General features: G+C 44.1%; 1 protein-coding gene across 5 annotated transcripts in view; it reads left to right on the forward strand.

Moving 5' to 3' along the window:
- RPTOR (regulatory associated protein of MTOR complex 1) overlaps window positions 1-17164 on the forward strand; it is a 325171-nt gene that overhangs the window by 70902 nt on the left and 237105 nt on the right. For all 5 annotated transcript variants that reach the window (XM_044938670.1, XM_006064164.3, XM_006064165.3 and 2 more), the window contains exons 2-3: window positions 2938-3040; window positions 10989-11071. In XM_044938670.1, the coding sequence (XP_044794605.1) occupies window positions 2938-3040; window positions 10989-11071 (186 nt within the window). The remainder of the gene's footprint in view (window positions 1-2937; window positions 3041-10988; window positions 11072-17164) is intronic.

A 17164-nucleotide genomic window follows, 5' to 3' on the forward strand; every position in this document is an offset into this window, starting at 1 on the left:
TGTATGGCAAAACCAATACAATATTGTAAAGTAATTAACCTCCAATTAAAATAAATAAATTTATGTTAAAAAAAAAAAAAAGAAATGAATAGGAGGTCCAGTGGTTGACTCCGTACTTCCAATGCAGAGGCACGGGTTCAGCCTCTGGTTGGGAACTAAGAGCTCACATGCTGTATAGCATGTGCACCACCCCGCCTCCTCCCACCCCCACCCCACCGCCGCAAAAAAAAAAGAACAAGACTTGGCAAAGAAAGCTATAAAAACATTACTGAGAAAAATTAAAAGAAAATTTGAATAAGCTTGAAATCTGAATAAACTGTATTCCAGTATGGAAAAATAGAATATCATAAGGATGTTTTATGTCTTGCCAAGTTTGGTTTATATGTTAAATGTAATGTTTTTGTATTTTGAATCCATTTTTATTCATTTAACATTTTAAGAATTTGTGTCATTCTGTTAAGAGTATATAATGGTGTGCTTAAAGATTCCTTCATTTGCCTAAAATTTAGGTCGTTCCCACTTGTTTTCCATGATAAGAAATGCTGTGAAGAAAATCATCACACGTAGAAGATTCTCTCATTATATTTTGTATTTCTTATGACAGATCTTCATGTGTGAAATTGTTTGATCAAAAAATACAATTAAAAAAACTTAGTGTTATCAATAGGGCAGTTTGGTTAAACAACTTTAAACAACATCTCCATGGGATTAAGAAATTGAATAGCAGTTAATTTGGAAAAAAAATAGATGAATATAAATAGAGCTGAGTAAAAGTATAAAAAAAATTGTGAGGAAGAAAACTGGGTTTCCCAACACTGAAATGTTGTGAGGATAAATTATTTAAGTCAGTGAGGTATGACCCAGAAATAGAATTCAGTCTATGTGGAATATATGCTTACTACAAACCTATGAGTTTGAGTAAGTTATTTAACAGGGGGAATTGGCATCATTGGGTAGTTCTTTGAGAAAAAATTAATCCTCACCTGGTTGTATTGTTGTTCAGTCGCTAAGGTCTGTCCAACTCTTTGTGACCCCATGGGCTGCAGCATGCCAGGCTCCTCTGCCCTTCACTATCTTCTAGAGTTTGCTCAAATTCATGTCCTTTCAGTTGGTGATACTATCTAACCATCTCATCCTCACCTGGTACCATATACCAAAATAACATCCATCTGGATTAAAAGGGTGAAGTATGAAGCAAGTGAAAATGTCAGAGGAAAATCCCTGTAGTCACTCACTCAGCAGATGGTCACTGGGTCAGGTGTCTGCTCCCATGTGTCAGCTCTGACCTTGGAGGAGCTGCAGGTGCCCAGAGAAATGTGGACCAGCCTGGCTCTGCCAAGAGGAAGGCACAGATGCTGGGGTGGCATTGAGTGGATGGCTCTGCCCTGACGAGATCTGGGAAGGCCTCTGCAAGGAATGGAAGTTTGAACCCGAGAGAGCCCAAGCTGGTGAGACCAGGCAAGGAGCCCTCCAGACAGAAGGGTCATGTGTCTGAAGACCCAGAGGTCATGCCAGGTGGACTGAGGACAGAGATTGAGGGCGAGACCAGACACTAGTGGGGAGTTTGGCAGGAGCTGAAGCTTACAGGCCTTGAATAGCATGTGGAGCAGTTCATAGTAAATCTTGAAGGTTTGGGGGACTGACTGAAAACAGGGCAGTGTGCTGATGTGTCTGAAAGCCTGGACTGGGGGAGACAGGAGAAGGGGTCCTAGGAAAGTGGTGGAGCACAGGTTGGACGTGGAGGTGGCTTGGGGTTGGGATAGTGAAGTTGACAGACTCTGAGACATTTAGGAGAAGGATGAACGAGCTAGATGGGTGGTCACAGTGGGCGCTGGCGCTCAGGACCCAGGTGGAGGGAGCAGAGGTTCAAGTGGTCTTCCTTGCCGCCACCCTATTTGAAATGACAGCCTCCCCACTCCTGGCAGGGAGTTTTTTTTTTCCTTTTTTTGGACCATGCTCTGTGGCCCATGGGATCTTTGTTCCTCATCCAGGGATGGGACCCAGGCCCCCTACAGTGGAAGCATGGAGTCTTAACCACTGGACCACCAGGGAAGCCCCAGGATTTTTATTTCTTTGATTTACTAATATGTCCTCAGTTTCTAAAAACTGCAATTGGCACCTGATGGGTTGGACAAGTTGTTGAACAAGTGAACTAATGAAGGATGAGTTCCAGATTTCTGGCTGGAGCAGTTGGGTAGATGGGGCTGACCTTTCCTAACACGGAGACCCTGGACCTGAGCAGGAGCAGGTGTGGAGGAAGGTGTGTCAGCTGATGGGCCCAGGGCTGTAGTATGTCAAGAAGGAGGAAGGAATCCAATGGCAAACACTAGACTAAGGAAATATTTACAACCAACAATGTGGACACCATCTTTAACATGCAAAGAGTCTGTGAAAATCAATCAGCAAAGATCACTGTTAGTAGACAAAAATGATAGTGTAAACATGAGTAGAAGATCCACAGAAGATAAAGGATACAAATATTTGGAAAAAAAATTCAGCCTTATTAATACTAAAGAAGGCAAACTAAAGCAGTATGATACTTTTTTCTCTCATTAAATAATTAACAATTTTAAATAATAAGAATAGCAATAAACTGGTCAGAGTGTAAATTTGTGCAAGAGTTTTTGGGAAGTAGTTTGGCACAGTATATCAAGTGTCTTAAAATGTTTACATCTTTTGATCAAATAATTGTTTCTGAAGTATATCTTAAGAAAGCCTGAGAAAAGCTAGCTTCCCCTGCCATGTACCTGTCTCCATCTGCCTGCTTGACTCAAACCCTGTCTTAATTGTGAAATACCCGAAGAGGGGCACAGGTGACAGACGACTGAAGACTGGCTGGGAATGCAGGGCTCTGTATGTCTGCGAACATTTTAACACCTGGAAAGCTCATCATTGAATTTCGTATTGAAACATTTGTTCTTTCTGTTGTGTTTCCAGATGAAGACTGTCAGTGTTGCCTTAGTTTTGTGCCTGAATGTCGGTGTGGACCCTCCAGATGTGGTCAAGACCACCCCTTGTGCGCGTTTGGAATGCTGGATTGGTAAGTGCAGGTCCCTCCCTTACCACCTGTCGCAGGGGTCACTGCATGGGGTTCTTGGCTTGGCAGGGCCTGTCTTGGTCCACTGCAGGCCTGTGATTGGTTTGTATAAATCTGAAGATTTTATCTCATCTTGCAGTTATATAACCTTTAAGGTATTTTAGATATATTTACTTAACATTTGCAATGGAGAGAGTGTCTCAGGAAAAATTGATTAAATGATGACTATTGGATTATATAATTTTCTCCTTTAAATTTGCCCTGCATCTGGTACCTAGTACTAGTTATATACACTTAAACAAACAAACAAACAAACCAAAAAACCCTGAAGCACTGATACCTGCACGCAGGTGCCTCAGTTGCGCAACGCGGAGTCCCACCTGCCTCTCTCCAGGAGGAGGCGGAGTTGTTCTTTGTCGTCACCCTCCCAGAGCATCTTAGCACATTGTTGACTAGAAATGGTGCAGCACAACCCTCACTTGTTTCTGGAGAGAAAACATTAGGGAGAAAGCTTTAGGCTCCTACCACTGAAAGGACACTAGCCAAAGTTTTTTTCTGATGTCTTTTCTAAGTTAAGAAGTTCACTTCTATTCTTAGTTTGCTGATAGTTTCTGTTAGGAATCCATGTTGAATCTTATCAGATGTTTTCTCAACATCTAATGAGATAATAACCAGGCTTTTCTTTTTTAGTCTGTTGATGGGGTGAATTATATGGATTGATCTTGTTGAGCCTTCTGGCATAAGCTTCACTTGTTTTATCTTTTTCATATATTCCTGGATTTGACTGCTAATATTCTATTAAGGAATCATGCATTTCTGCTTATAAGGGTTGTTGGTCGATAGTTTTCTCATCTTGCAACATATTTGTCTCGTTTTGGTAGCAAAACAGTGCTGGTCTCATTAAACAAGTTGAGAGATATTCCCATCTTTCTTGTTTCAAGGAAGAGTTTGTATTGAATTGGGTATTATTTCTTCTGTAAATTTTGGTATAATTCACCAGTGAAGCCATCACAGTATGAGTTTCCTTTGTGTCCATCATTGGATTTTCAGCGTTCTCTTGTTGGTAGGATTGGGGCAATCCATACCCCACCTCTCTGCAGCTTTCTCTAGTCTAAACAAAAGCAGAAATTCCCTTTATCTGCTTTAAACAGTAAAAATTACAAATTGTTATAATCTGAATTGGGAAATAGGTTTTTTCCCCCACTTTACTTACCTGTTTCACTATTTGAGGGTATCTTAGGATGACAGCCTTTATCTCACAGCCTCCTGCCTGCAGCACAGGCCCCCTGTCCTCCCAACCCGGTGACAGTAGCTGTTTTCTGTGGCCAGTTTTCTTAGATGCTTTCTTGGCCCTCTGCCATCCCTTGGTGACTGTGCCGATTGAAATTGACTTCTTATTAGCCACCACTGACTGTTTCCACTTCATTTACCCCTTGTCAAAGCTGCGTTTAATCAGTTGTTTTCTGTTTCCTCCCTCTGTTACTATTCTTCTGTTAGGTTTTTAGCATAAGACTTCTCAGCCCAGATCCCAGTGTGCACTCCTGGGGATTGTGTGAGTGTGGTGTCTGAGTAGAGAAGTGCACCTTCTGGGCTGAGGGGCTTTGGTTTTCATTAGATTCTCCAGGGATCCTTTGCTTTCTACACTCCTGCCCCCAAAGAGAAATCAAAGAACCCTCCCTCACATCTCACGTAGTCTCTTTGATCCGTATTTATGGGACAGTGTTAATAAAAATGCAGAGAATCCCTTACTTTCTTCTTGATGTGAAATCAGCAAACGAATAGATTTTTTAATGTTATAGTCTTAAAATTTTTCTGCAGTTTAGATATGCAATCTACTTTGTAATCATTTCAATAGATTTTGAATTCAGCAGGGCATATTGCCTTTAGTGAGTTGAAAATTTTTCATTTGGCTTTTATTAAAAAGCAAGTCCTTATGGTGATTTCAACAATATGGGATAAGGGAGGGGGAAAGTCTTAGAGATTTGAATCAGCAAATTTGTAATGGTGTCTGGCAGCCTATCTGTTAATTTTTATTTTGAAAAAACATTTTCAAAAGTTGCATGTGGCACTCTAAGCAGTTTTCTTCCTCATTCATTTGAAAGTGAGCTGCTGAAATGATGCTCCGTCACTTCGAAATCTATTAACGTATGATTGCTACGTACAAGACTTTCTCTTTCATGACAACCTGGTCCTCACAGACAGGGGATTAACATGGATGTGCCACTACCGGGTAAGCCTTGGGTTGCATTTTCAGGGTTGCCACGTGTCCCCATAAGGTCCTTTACGGCACAAAGACTCTTTCCTGCTTCACACGTCCCTAATTTAGTTTCATTCAGCCTGGAACAGGCCTCAGTCCTTAACCTTCATGACCTTGACACTTAGAAGGTCATAGGCGCTCTGTTTAGCAGAATGTCCCCAGTGGTTCCTTGGGATTACATTTTGTTTATGCCTCTTTGGCAGGAGTGTCATGGAAGAGATCCACCTTCCCCCGTGGATCCTATCAGGTGGCACATGACTTTAATTTATCTCATTGCTGGGTATGTAGCTCTCTTATCATTTGATTAAGTTGGTACCTGGACTTCAGCTGTAAGATTCCCCCCTTCCCTTTTGTAGTTAATAAGCATTTTGGGGGAAGAGGTGCTTTGTCTGTGTTAATGTTTCATTATCAGACTTTCAATTTATTCGACTTGAACTCATGGCTTGGCTGGTGAGGCAGGGAGATCTAGGCTTGATGACAAGTTGGTTCTGCCTTTTTCAGGATGGTATGCCTGGAGCATGTCATGGCTGGGAAAGGAGTCCTGAGGAAGACCCCTTTTAGGGCTTGGTACCTTCTAATAACCTAAAAAGATGCTCCCGTTTAGAAGGCAGCAATTGATGTTTTATACTTGGTCTTAGCATTTTGTGCTGTGTTACCAGAAATCAAAAGCTTTTGCACTCATCATGACCTCAGCTTATTCATTCCAGCTATTTCACTCAAGCAGTCACTTAACCATTTGGGGCCTTGGTTTCCTCTGCAAAATGAAGCTGATAATGGCACCCACTTCTTGGCTGGAGGGCGATTAACTGGGGCATGAACAGGGCTCAACTTGGGGACTGTTCACAGCCAGGAGCAGCCACCATCGGCCTGCACGCACCTCCCCACCCCACCCAACAGGCCAAGGTGCTGGGTAGGAACGTGAGCTGTTCCCACATCTGTTCTGCCTCTGTTCCTTCTGTGAGAGGAACAGAGAGGGGAAAGAACCATGCTTCTGTGCATGGGGCTGGGTGGGGATTACTAATGCATTGCTTTATGGCTGCAGACACACATCAAATGGCGAGACTGCTGGTTGAAACTGCCCTGATCGTAGGGAAAAGGGGTCTGGAAATTTGAAAAATAGGCAAATTCTTACTTTCTAGTCCCTTTTTGTGTACCTGTGTGCCTACAGTCTTCACACACATTGGGGAGAGTCCTACTTCCAGAGGCTCAGAGGATGTACCTGAGTGTCCCCGAAGTGGCCCTTATGTTTTCCTGTGGTGCCAGGATAAGTAAGTAGAAGATGCACTGTGCTACCCAGCAGTGACAGCCCGCCCTCCCTGCTGGACTGCTGCACAGCCAAGGCCCAGATTCCAGCTCCAGCGAGGGAGGGGGAAAGGCGCATGGCCCCGGCTTGCCCAGCAGGAGTGGGTGTGCGGACATGGGTGCCGCCCCTGTGTCCCTCTAGACAATAAGATGCTGTTTTATTTCATGGAGGCGACACTCAGGGAAGCAGGGGAGAGGCTGTTTTGTTTTATGGCCCCACATTAAACTAAAAACAATCCCACTAAAGAAGAGCACTTCTGTACCTGAGAGGATCAGTGTTTGAAAGCGGAGTGTAGATGAGCTGAGCGCTGAAGGGAAGGGAGCGACATTTAGCCTTGATGTCTTTTGCATCTATTAGCTGTGTTTCAGAGGTAAGATGGCTGTGAGTTCACTGGATGCTTGGGAATTCTCTTATCCTAAGAAAATATTTGGGAGGCACTTTGTTTTTCTTCTTAGAGAAAAGCATTTTCTTCTTCCCTCCACATGTGGATATTAAGAGACCTGTGTCGATGAGCTAAAAATAGTGGTAGGGCTAAAAGGCTAGCAAAGGCTAAAAAAAGCCTTTGCGTGCAGCTCTTGGTTTTACAGACATTTTCACAGCCTGTCGTCTGACGGATAGTTGAGTTGGTCAACAGATGTTAGGTGGAGACCTACCTGTTAAGTGCAGAGGTATATATAGGAATGTAGTCATGCTTCTTAGGATTTAGTGTTAGACAAGACCAGCACGAGAGAGAAGGCAGTGGCACCCCACTCCAGTACTCTTGTCTGGAAAATCCCATGGACGGAGGAGCCTGGTGGGCTGCAGTCCATGGGGTCGCTAAGAGTCGGACATGACTGAGTGACTTCACTTTGACTTTTCACTTTCATGCATCGGAGAAGGAAATGGCAACCCACTCCAGTGTTCTTGCCTGAAGAATCCCAGGGATGGGGGAGCCTGGTGGGCTGCTGTCTATGGGGTCGCACAGAGTCGGACACGACTGAAGTGACTTAGCAGCAGTAGTAGCAGTACAAGAGAGACAGGCCCCTCGAACTCAGCAGACACGGTGGAGTTGGAACAGGCCATATGGGGGGTTGGGGGCTGCACAGGGAGGTGAGAATGAACCCTGGGAGGGGAAGGAGCTGGCTGTGGGCACAGCCCTGGGAGTGCTTGCTGGGCTTGTCTGGGCTTTGCTGCTGGATGCTGGGTGCACCCTGTGCCTGTGCCTAGGCCTCTTGCTCTTATGACTTTTGGTTTAAACCTTGTTCATTTTTCAGTGAAGAAATACTTAGGAAATGTCCACTAAATACAAGCTATGGAGAAGTACAGTTGTTCCTTGAGCAGTGAGTTCTGCATGTTTTTAAATTTTTAATTTGTGTTAAAGTATAGCATATGTGGGGTTCCCAGGTGGTGCTACTGGTTAAAAAAATCCACCTGCCAGTGCAGGAAATGTAAGAGATGTGGATTCAGTCCCTTGGTCAGGAAGATCCTCTGGAGAAGGGAATGGCACCCTACTTCAGTATTCTTGCTGGGAAATCCCTGGGACAGAGAAGCCTGGAGGGCTACAGTCCATTGGGTCCCAAAGAGTTGGCATGATTGAACATCTGTGCATAGCATGTGTATAGGAGGGTACACTGATCCAAGTATATAGTTGATAACTTTTCCCAAGCTGAGCAGACCCAGATCAAGAAACAGTATTATCAGTGGCCCAGAAGCCCATCTTGTCTGTTGTCACCTTCTAGTCATCCCAGCCTCAAGCCTCCACTGTCTTGACAGAGTCTGTTAGCTCTGCTGATATTGCATGTTATCTAAGTGGGAGCATTCAGGAGGCACCGTAGGCCTTTTGTGGGGAGTGACATCATAGAAGCAGTATTTTAGAAGGACTCACTATGCTGGTTGGTCTCCAGGTGGGTTGAGAGGAGACAGGTCAGTGAGCCCTACTGTGCTCCCTGCCCTCTGCCCTCTGTCCCCTGTAGCATCTTTGGGAACTGACTGGGAGCAGGGAATCTCTATAGTGTCAACATGAGAAGCTGCAGGTGGGACCAACACCACCATAGTTGATGGGGGTGGTGACCATCATGTAATGGCCAGTGTAGGCGTAGTGATGGAGAGCAGGCTCTTTTGAAGGAAAATTGGGTAGAACGTGGTAGTCAGGTTGTGTAAATGTGGAGAAGATGGGAGGTAAAAAAAAGACTCCACTTCTTACATTGGCTGAATGCCAGCACCACCAAGAACCTTTGTGACCTTGGACCAAGTTGTCTGACCACTTTAAGCTTCAGCTTTCTCTTCTTTGTTATGAGGTACGTTGGACTAAGTCCATGTCAATGTCAAGTTCTAAGCATCATGAAATACAGAGGGTTATGCTGAAGAGCTTGCAGGCAAGATTTATGAAGAGCTAAAATTTTATACAAACGCCAGTTACCGTCTACTTTTCCTTCTTTCCATTTATCCACCCACCCACCCACCCACCCGCCTACTCACTCACTAATCCTTCATTCATTAAGTAGAAACCTGTGAAGGCATTTGAAGAGAAGTGTTTTGTTCAGATAGAACTACAATTTTAAATTTACTTCACCCCATGTCAGATTGACAAAATTGTCAGCAGTATCCACCTGGGATTTTGTTTTAGTTTACTTAAGTTGTTTAGTTGTTTATTTTAGTAAATGTCATATTAAATGCACCATTTCAGTTGTCCTCATCCTTTCCCTCTCTTCCCCTCCCCCCTCCCATTCCCTGTCATATTATTGGGAGGAAACCATAAAACTAATTGACCACAGCGACTCCTGTGGTTTGGATGCCAACAAAGCCTCACTTTGTTGATCGTAGCCTGATGGACTACTGTAGCTGTCCCTGCTCTCCCCTCAGGTGGCCGTATTTTGACCCAAGACGGGGGGAAGAAGAGTGCGTGCTGCTGTGGGGCTGCCACTGCTGATGAGGGCCGTGGGTGAGGTGCATGGAGAAGCACGGTGCGGCTCTCTCTGGCTCCCACACACTTTTGACATGCCCCCCTGGGAGCAGCCAAGGGAGGAAGGGGCAGGTGGGGGCCGGGCTTTCCGGAGGGTGCAGTCTGAGGACGGTATGCGTTTCATCCTCCCCACCGTGGGCCTTTGGAACTCCCTCCCTCCGGTTGTCTTTGTTGTGATTCTTTAGAGGATGTGTCTAAGAGCTGCCCCTGATCAGTGTGACTTCTGGACAGGCCTTTATCTGTTTACAGAGGAAACCATTTCTGTTCTCTTAGCCACAGATTAGCTGTGGCCAGAGCACTGACCACAAGGTCACTGTGTGGAAGTGAGGGTACAGGAGTTAGAGGCTTTCAGACCAGCTGGCAGTTACTCTCTTGGTCTTCACACCCAGGACATAACCAGCTATTTGTTGAAACTGTTTTCTGCTTCCTTTTGCATTGTTACACAGTTTTGTTATTGTTGTTCAGTTGCTAAGTCTGAACTCTTTGTTGACCCTATGGACTGCAGCACGCCAGGCCTCCCTGTCCTTCACTATCTCTTGGGGTTTGCTTAGATTGTCCATTGAGTCAGTGATATTACCTAACCATCTAATCCTCTGCCATCTCCTCCTTTGTCCTTCAAGCTTTCACAGCACCAGGGTCTTTTCCAGTGAGTCATCTCTTCGCATCAGGTGGCCAAAGTATTGGAGCTTCAGAATCAGTCCTTCCAGTGAATATTCAGGATTAATTTCCTTTAGGACTGACTGGTTTGATCTTCTTGCAGTCCAAGAGACTCTCAAGGTCTTTTCTAGCACCACAATTTGAAAGCATCAGTTCTTCAGCTCTCCGCCTTTTTTATGGTCCAACTCTCACATCTGTACGTGACTAGTGGAAAAACCGTGGCTTTGACTAGATGGACCTTTGTTGGCAAGTATATCTCTGCGTTTTAATACACTGCCTAGGTTTGTCATTGCTTTCCTTCCAAGGAGGAAGCATTTTTTAATTTCATGGCTGCAGTCACTGTCCTCAGTCATTTTGAAGCCCAAGAAAATAATCTGTCACTGCTTCCACCTTTTCCCCTTCTATTTGCCATGAAGTGATAGGACTGGATACCATGATCTTAGTTTTTTGAATATTGAGTTTTAAGCTGGCTTTTTTTACACTCTTCTTTCATTCTCGTTAAGAGCACCATAGGTGCTAAAATGACAAATGTGGATGAAAGGAAACAATCACGGGACCAGTAATAAAACCAGTTTTCCCTAGAAAGATGGAGAGTTGTGGTTTCTTAGCCTCCCAAGAAGGCTTAGTAGTTCTGTAAGTCAGGCTAAACACAGGTAAACCTCAGGCTCTGTTGTGTTGTCTTTAGTCAAAGGTGACTTTGAAGTGAATTGTCTAAGAGGAAACTCTGAAAGAGAGGTTTAGCAAGGAGGAAATGAACAAATAAAAAACTTTCTCCTTCTCATTGCTTTCCCAGATCCTCTGTCGATGGGTCCTCAGAAAGCTCTGGAAACCATTGGTGCAAATCTACAGAAGCAGTACGAGAACTGGCAGCCAAGGGTAAGCTCTTTATTTGCTCTTCTTTTTCTTTCTTACGGAGAAATCTAGTTTCTTGCTTTCAAACAGTCTTTGAATCCAGATTCTCTCCTCGTACAATCCAGTGATGGGACACTCCCTACGGCAGGCCTGCCTCCCTCTTCTGTCTGTTGACGTGCTCCATAGATTGATAAGGAAGCACATGCCTTAGTGTGAGTCTTTGATCGGATGGTCTAATTTTTATTTTGCCTCAGCTTTCCCACGAAATGTTTAGGAAAAAAGTATTTTTCATATTACTCTTAAATCGCAGTTTTTATTTTGCACAGGAAATGTATTTTCAGTAATACTCTGTAACCTCAACTAGTTATAGCTATTTCTCCCATCTTCAATTTTCAAATAGTTGAGAAAAAAAGCAGTCAACATTCAAAAGATGACACCTATCATATGCTTTGTCTTTGAATCAAAAGATAAGGTTCTTTTTAAGGAGACAGTTACCAATTACTGGGTCTTTTGTTGCCTATATCTTAAACTTTTTTTAAAGAAAGAAATGTGGCATAGAATATAACTGTGTCAAATTGCCTTTAAGATCTGAATTTATTTGTAAACCACCCAAAGACCTATTTTCTTTAGTCTTTCTCATTAACTAGTTTGAAGATTTAATAATTCTAATAGAAAATTAGAAATCTGGGGTGTTTATGGAGATTCCTTTCCATACAGCTTTGTGTGACGCTGGTTCTGGAATTTTCTACAGGACGGAATGGGATGGGGGTGGGGGTTTGAGCTAGTGGCACTGTCATCGTGCCTCCTGTGGGCCTTTGCTTCTGCTTTTAGGGTTATGAGCCTAATGGGAGCCAACGTCTCAGAGAACCGGCGAACATTTGCCTGCTTAGGATTTTTGTTTGTGGATCATTTATCCATGTGATCTGGAATTCGGGAATTCCACATGGATTATTTACATTCCTAGAGAAGAGAATAGCCAGGAATGAATATATTCCTGCCTGTGATGGTGCCCTTGGTAATTTCTGCTTTTGCTCACGGTATCAGGTGACTAATGTCATGAAACATCTCTGTGCCTCAGGTGTGTCCTTGTGCTTTGCATCCCTAACTTGTCAAGTCAAGTAATAATGGAGTCTTACTCATTTTCTTTTTAAATTTATTTTTGGCTGTGCTGGATCTTCATTTCTGCTGCAGGCTTTCTCTTGTGTCAGAGAGCAGGGGCTAGTCTCTAGTTACAGTGTGTGGGCCTCTCATTGCTGTGGCTTCTCTTGTGGAGCACAGGCTCTAGGCTTGCAGGCTTCAGAAGTTTTGGACTCAGTGGTTGCAGCTCTAGGACTCTAGAGCACAGGCTCAGTAGTTGTGGTGCATGGGCTTAGTTGCTCCGTGGCATGTGGGATCTTCTCAGATCAGGAATTGAACCCGGGTCTCCTGCATTGGCGGGTGGATTCTTTACCACTGAGCCACCAGGGAAACCTCTTGGATTCTTGTTCTTTAGAACAAGAATTTAGAATTCTTAGTAGAGAGTTTCATCTATGTCTAAAGGTTTTGCTTTTTCCTCCCTCAGATTTGTTATTCTTGATGGCTTATACAAAAATTCAGTAGCATTTTTCTTTAGAGTGCAGTGTGTTTGGGGCTTGGATGAGGACCAGTAAGATTTAGATGGTGTGGTCCTTTAAAAATAATTGAGATGCCTGGTGTTATCAGTAGAAAATAGCTTCTTTGAGGAGTTTGAAAGTACTCCAGGCTAGACAGACACTTAGGGGTGAGTGCTCTCAGAGGCTCAGACACACCTTACGGTCCATGTGGGACAACATGCACAGGTGACACTGGAAGATGTGATGCTCCTGGCAGATGGAAGGTTGAGAACCAGCATTGCTCAAGTGTAAAAGAATGCCTTTCTGACTTAGCTACTTCTGACCTTCCTCTGGGTTTGACTTTCTGTTTTCTCTTTGCTAGACACATTTAAGAAAGAACATTACCAGATCAATTCAGATCTACTGATTGTATTCTTCATAGGAAGGGTCTCTGCTGGTTTAATTCTTTCTTCCTTTTAAAGAATTACTACATAGAAGATACAGTTTTTCAGAATGCATGTTTAATATATCAAGGCATTTTATGTTTATTCCATTTGGTGTGATTTACAATTTTTTTTTTTTCGTGTGCTAAGAGTTGATTTACTACTAGCTTTATTATTAGTTTAGCTTGGTAGGTATCAGCAAGTTCATGCTAGCTAACAGTAAATGGAATCTTCTAAAGTAGGATCATTATTATTTTTAATCTAAATTACTGCCTGTAAGCAAAGCTCTTCCATGCTATCTAGAAGAGGCATTAGCATGTAAAGCAGGCAGCATTAATATAGAGAGAAATGATTGCAGAGCCTAAAATGACAGTGTGGAATCACACATAGGACTGAGAAATTACCTTCCCAGGACACAGGTGGCCAGCAGTGGTACAATGGGGTGTAGTCCTCTGGAAGGATGGTTGTTAGTCTGAGAAAATTTGTTAAAGTTAATGGGGTTTCAAGATCTCCAAAGTAACTTTTTGAAAGAGAGATGGTTCAAAGGGCTGGTGAGGGAGAATGTTTCCAGATTATTGGAAGCCTTGGCAAAGGTGCCAATATACTAGTGCGGTGGGATTCCATCTGGGTTGGTTTATAAAGTAGAGTTGGAATAAAGTATCAGCTGTAGCCTAGTAAGAAGCAGTTCATGCAACAGGATGGTATCTTTTTGCTTGCATTCAGGAAGCAGAACCACAACAATGAATACTTAATGTTTTCTTTTTTGAATGCCAAGACCATTACATTCATTTTTAAGTACTATAAAATGTTTACAGTGTTTCTGCTACAAACAGTTAGTTAGTGGGACTTGTGTATTTCAGAGACAAGCCTAAGGTAAGGGTGCAGCCAGATACCTGACTGACTGACTGGTGTCAGTCATGGGGCTGTGCCACATGCACTGGGCAGTAATAGTACATGTCCTGATGCAGGTGCACACTTTTCTGCCCTGCACACCTTCACGTGGGTTTACAGGAGGGAAGGAACCTGGCATCTGATGGGGTGGTTCTCAGAGTGTGGTGGCAGCCTCATGCTGCCTCATAGAGTTTGCGCAAAACAAAAGGCAGTCACCAAGCTCAGATGTTTACGTGTGGGCGCCTGCTTTCTAACTGTAAATCAGGGTCCTTTGAAACATTGCAGAGCGAAACACACACCATTTCATTGCACTCTACAGGGCTCTCGAGTTTTCTGCAGTAATAAAGAGAGGTTGATTGCATCTGCAATAAAACAATGGGAATGTTATTAAATTTCTAGACCTTTGATGTCGATACCCATAGATCTGGTTTTCTCTCTCTCTGTGTATCCTGTACTGCAAGACTCACAAAGGTTGGGCCACTGGAAATAAGGTCATTTTCATTAATGTTTGTGGAAATCCTCGGAGGCCTCCACATTGCCGTGGAAGGGAGCAGGCTGGGGAATCCTGCCGTCTCCCTCCCTTCCAGGGAGTGCAGAGAATAAACTACTGGAAGCGTGTCAGCGTCATCAGAGTGGTACTTTGATGAGCTGATTTCCTTCCTGGTGTTAAAATGCTTCTAGTTTTTCCTCCTAGTAGAAAGCTTCTACTTTTCTGGCTTTGATTGTTCAAGATTAAACATTTTGATAAAGGTGTTTTGGGGTGAAGAAGGAGTTTAGAGAAACCTTGATGATGATGTTTTTGTCTGAAGCTTCCGGAGTATCTGGCCCAGATTTCCTTGCCAGGCCAATTGAGCCCCTCCTTTTCTAAATAATTTATCAGTATGCCACAGGTGAAATATTTCTTCTGATTAAATTTAAGACTTTGCCTTATTACCTTGTAGGTACATAAATTTGTGTTTCTGCGGGAGCTTGAAGGAAAAATGCCAACTGTTGTTTCAGCTGAAAATCCTGCAGTTAAATAAACCTCACTCAGTTCATCATAAGTCTCAACTGAAAGTTTTATTGGGAGATGGATCAGGAGATTATAAAGCTGAGCATCTACAGTGAAGAATTTATCTTTTTAAGACTTAACAAACAAATTGGGGGTTCTGGCAGTTTAGTACAAGGTGTGATTTAGGCACTAGGGCCAGGGGAAGATGGCAAACAAAGGGTCCTGTCGCTCTCCTGTTCTTTCCCCAAAGAGTTTCCAAACTGCCATCAAGACCACAGCACCTTTCCTTGGGCCGTTTTCCTGGGTGGCTTGAAAACAAAGGTAGTGGGAATATTCATAACTTCCTAAGGTTAGTGAAGGCATTTAGCAAGACTTCCAGTGCCAGCAAGTGTCTGAAATGACCCTTACTTAGCCCATTATGTCCTGTGTGCATACCTGTGAAAGGGGATGAAGAGTGCCCTGTGGTGCTTTGCTGTGATGCACCCTGCTCCAGCCAGGCCATGGGGACTCGTGCAGTGGTTGGGGGGGCTCCAGGAAGCCAAGGTGCTCCACAACCTCAGTTAGTCCTCTGGGGACTGTTCTTAGGTACCACATGCAGGACATTTGCTGCATGGCACGTAGCAGAGGCTCAATTTCAGCCTTGCCTTCAGTTCATTGTGCCTCTCAAGTCTATCAGGTGGTCAAGGGATGAAAGTTGGAAAGTTGGTTTTGCTGTTAGAAAGACGTATTTTCAGAGTGTTGCCCACCAGGCGGAGTATGTATAGGGGTAGGCATCTGCCTGGAACAAAGTGACCCTCCACCACCTGGTCCGTCATCAAAGCAGAGATAATTGTTGTGTTTTAAGTGACCATTGCCCTTTCCTTCAGTTTTGGTCACAGAGTTGCCTGCATCTTCTCAGAGCATGTGCAAATGAATTGCAGCCATGATTGTACCTTGTGGTGGAGGAGAGAGTTTGGAGGAAAGGGGAATGACAGGGCCAGTGGACAACTTTCTTCACGTTTTGGGCATTTGTTGGCTTATCTTCGGGGTTTAGGCGCAGCTGCTGTTGGCAGACCCTGACACTGTGCAGCAGTGTTTCCTGGTGGGGTTGTGGTTAAGATGCTGGACTTAGGCTCCTGACTGCTCCCGGAAATGAGCCTGACAGCTCAGCCTGCCCTCCTCTGGGAGGAGGAATTCAGCTGCCAGGCATTTTGGGGATTGACCGTTGAACTGGTGAGTGTTAGGGAATGGGCTCTCAGTTCAGTTTGCTGGGTCGGGCTTTGAAGCTCACTGTACTGCTGGGTGACTTGCCCCTGCTGGCCTCCTTCCTGGGGTGGTCACAGGGCTTGTGGCCCACAGGCTGTGGTGCCTGCCCCATTGTGGGTGAGAGCAGGGGCAGAGCAGCAGGTATTGTTAATACAGACAACTGTCCTTACCTGCCCCCTTCAGTGCTGTGGAATGTGTTCTCTACTGGGATGCAGTAGAAAACCTCATGTAAGTGGGCTCCGCCTTTTCTTGGGCTTTTCAGAGCCAATTAAAAAAACTCACAGAAGAAAGTTTGGGCTGTGTTTCCCACCTGGGAGGTGCTCTGAAGAGATCTGTAGAATAGACCAAGGTGGGTTATTTCTTGTAGTGACTCTGCTTGGGGTCACGTCATGACGCGAGTCCCAAATGACATTGCAGTTCAGCCAGTGGAAATGCCCCGTAAGGCAGATTGAGGGCCGCCCTAACGCCAGCATCACACTGTCACTCCCATTCTGCTGTCCCCTAGGCCAGCCATGTCTCCCTCTGCTTCCCTTCATTGGCCCTTTCCTTTTCTTGGATCCCAAGGTTGGGCTTTAGCCACCTTGTTTGTGTTTTTGTGACAGACTGCAAAGGAGGACTCATAGCCAAAGGCAGAATTGAGGATGGGTGGCTCACAGTTTACATAATTCAGTATCTGGTGTGAAGCACTTTACATCCAGTACTCATTAAATTTGCATGACAGTGTAGACAAAGACTTCTGGTGTTCTTGGGGTTAACTGTTGTGTTCTGACAGTTTCACTGTTAACCCAAGTCTTTTCTGCCCTGAACATTAAGATTTGTACCTGTGACAAACATTTTATTTATATTTTCCTTTGGCCTTGACAGTGTTCCCAAACTTCATCTTCACCCCTTTTTTCAATCACTGCTCACCTGACAGCTTTTGCATGTACCGTGTTCAGTGTGAATTCTGATTTATGGTCATCAGCCAAATGCGTCC

Source organism: Bubalus bubalis, chromosome 3 (genome assembly GCF_019923935.1).
Source record: "Bubalus bubalis isolate 160015118507 breed Murrah chromosome 3, NDDB_SH_1, whole genome shotgun sequence".
Lineage (NCBI taxonomy): Eukaryota > Metazoa > Chordata > Mammalia > Artiodactyla > Bovidae > Bubalus > Bubalus bubalis.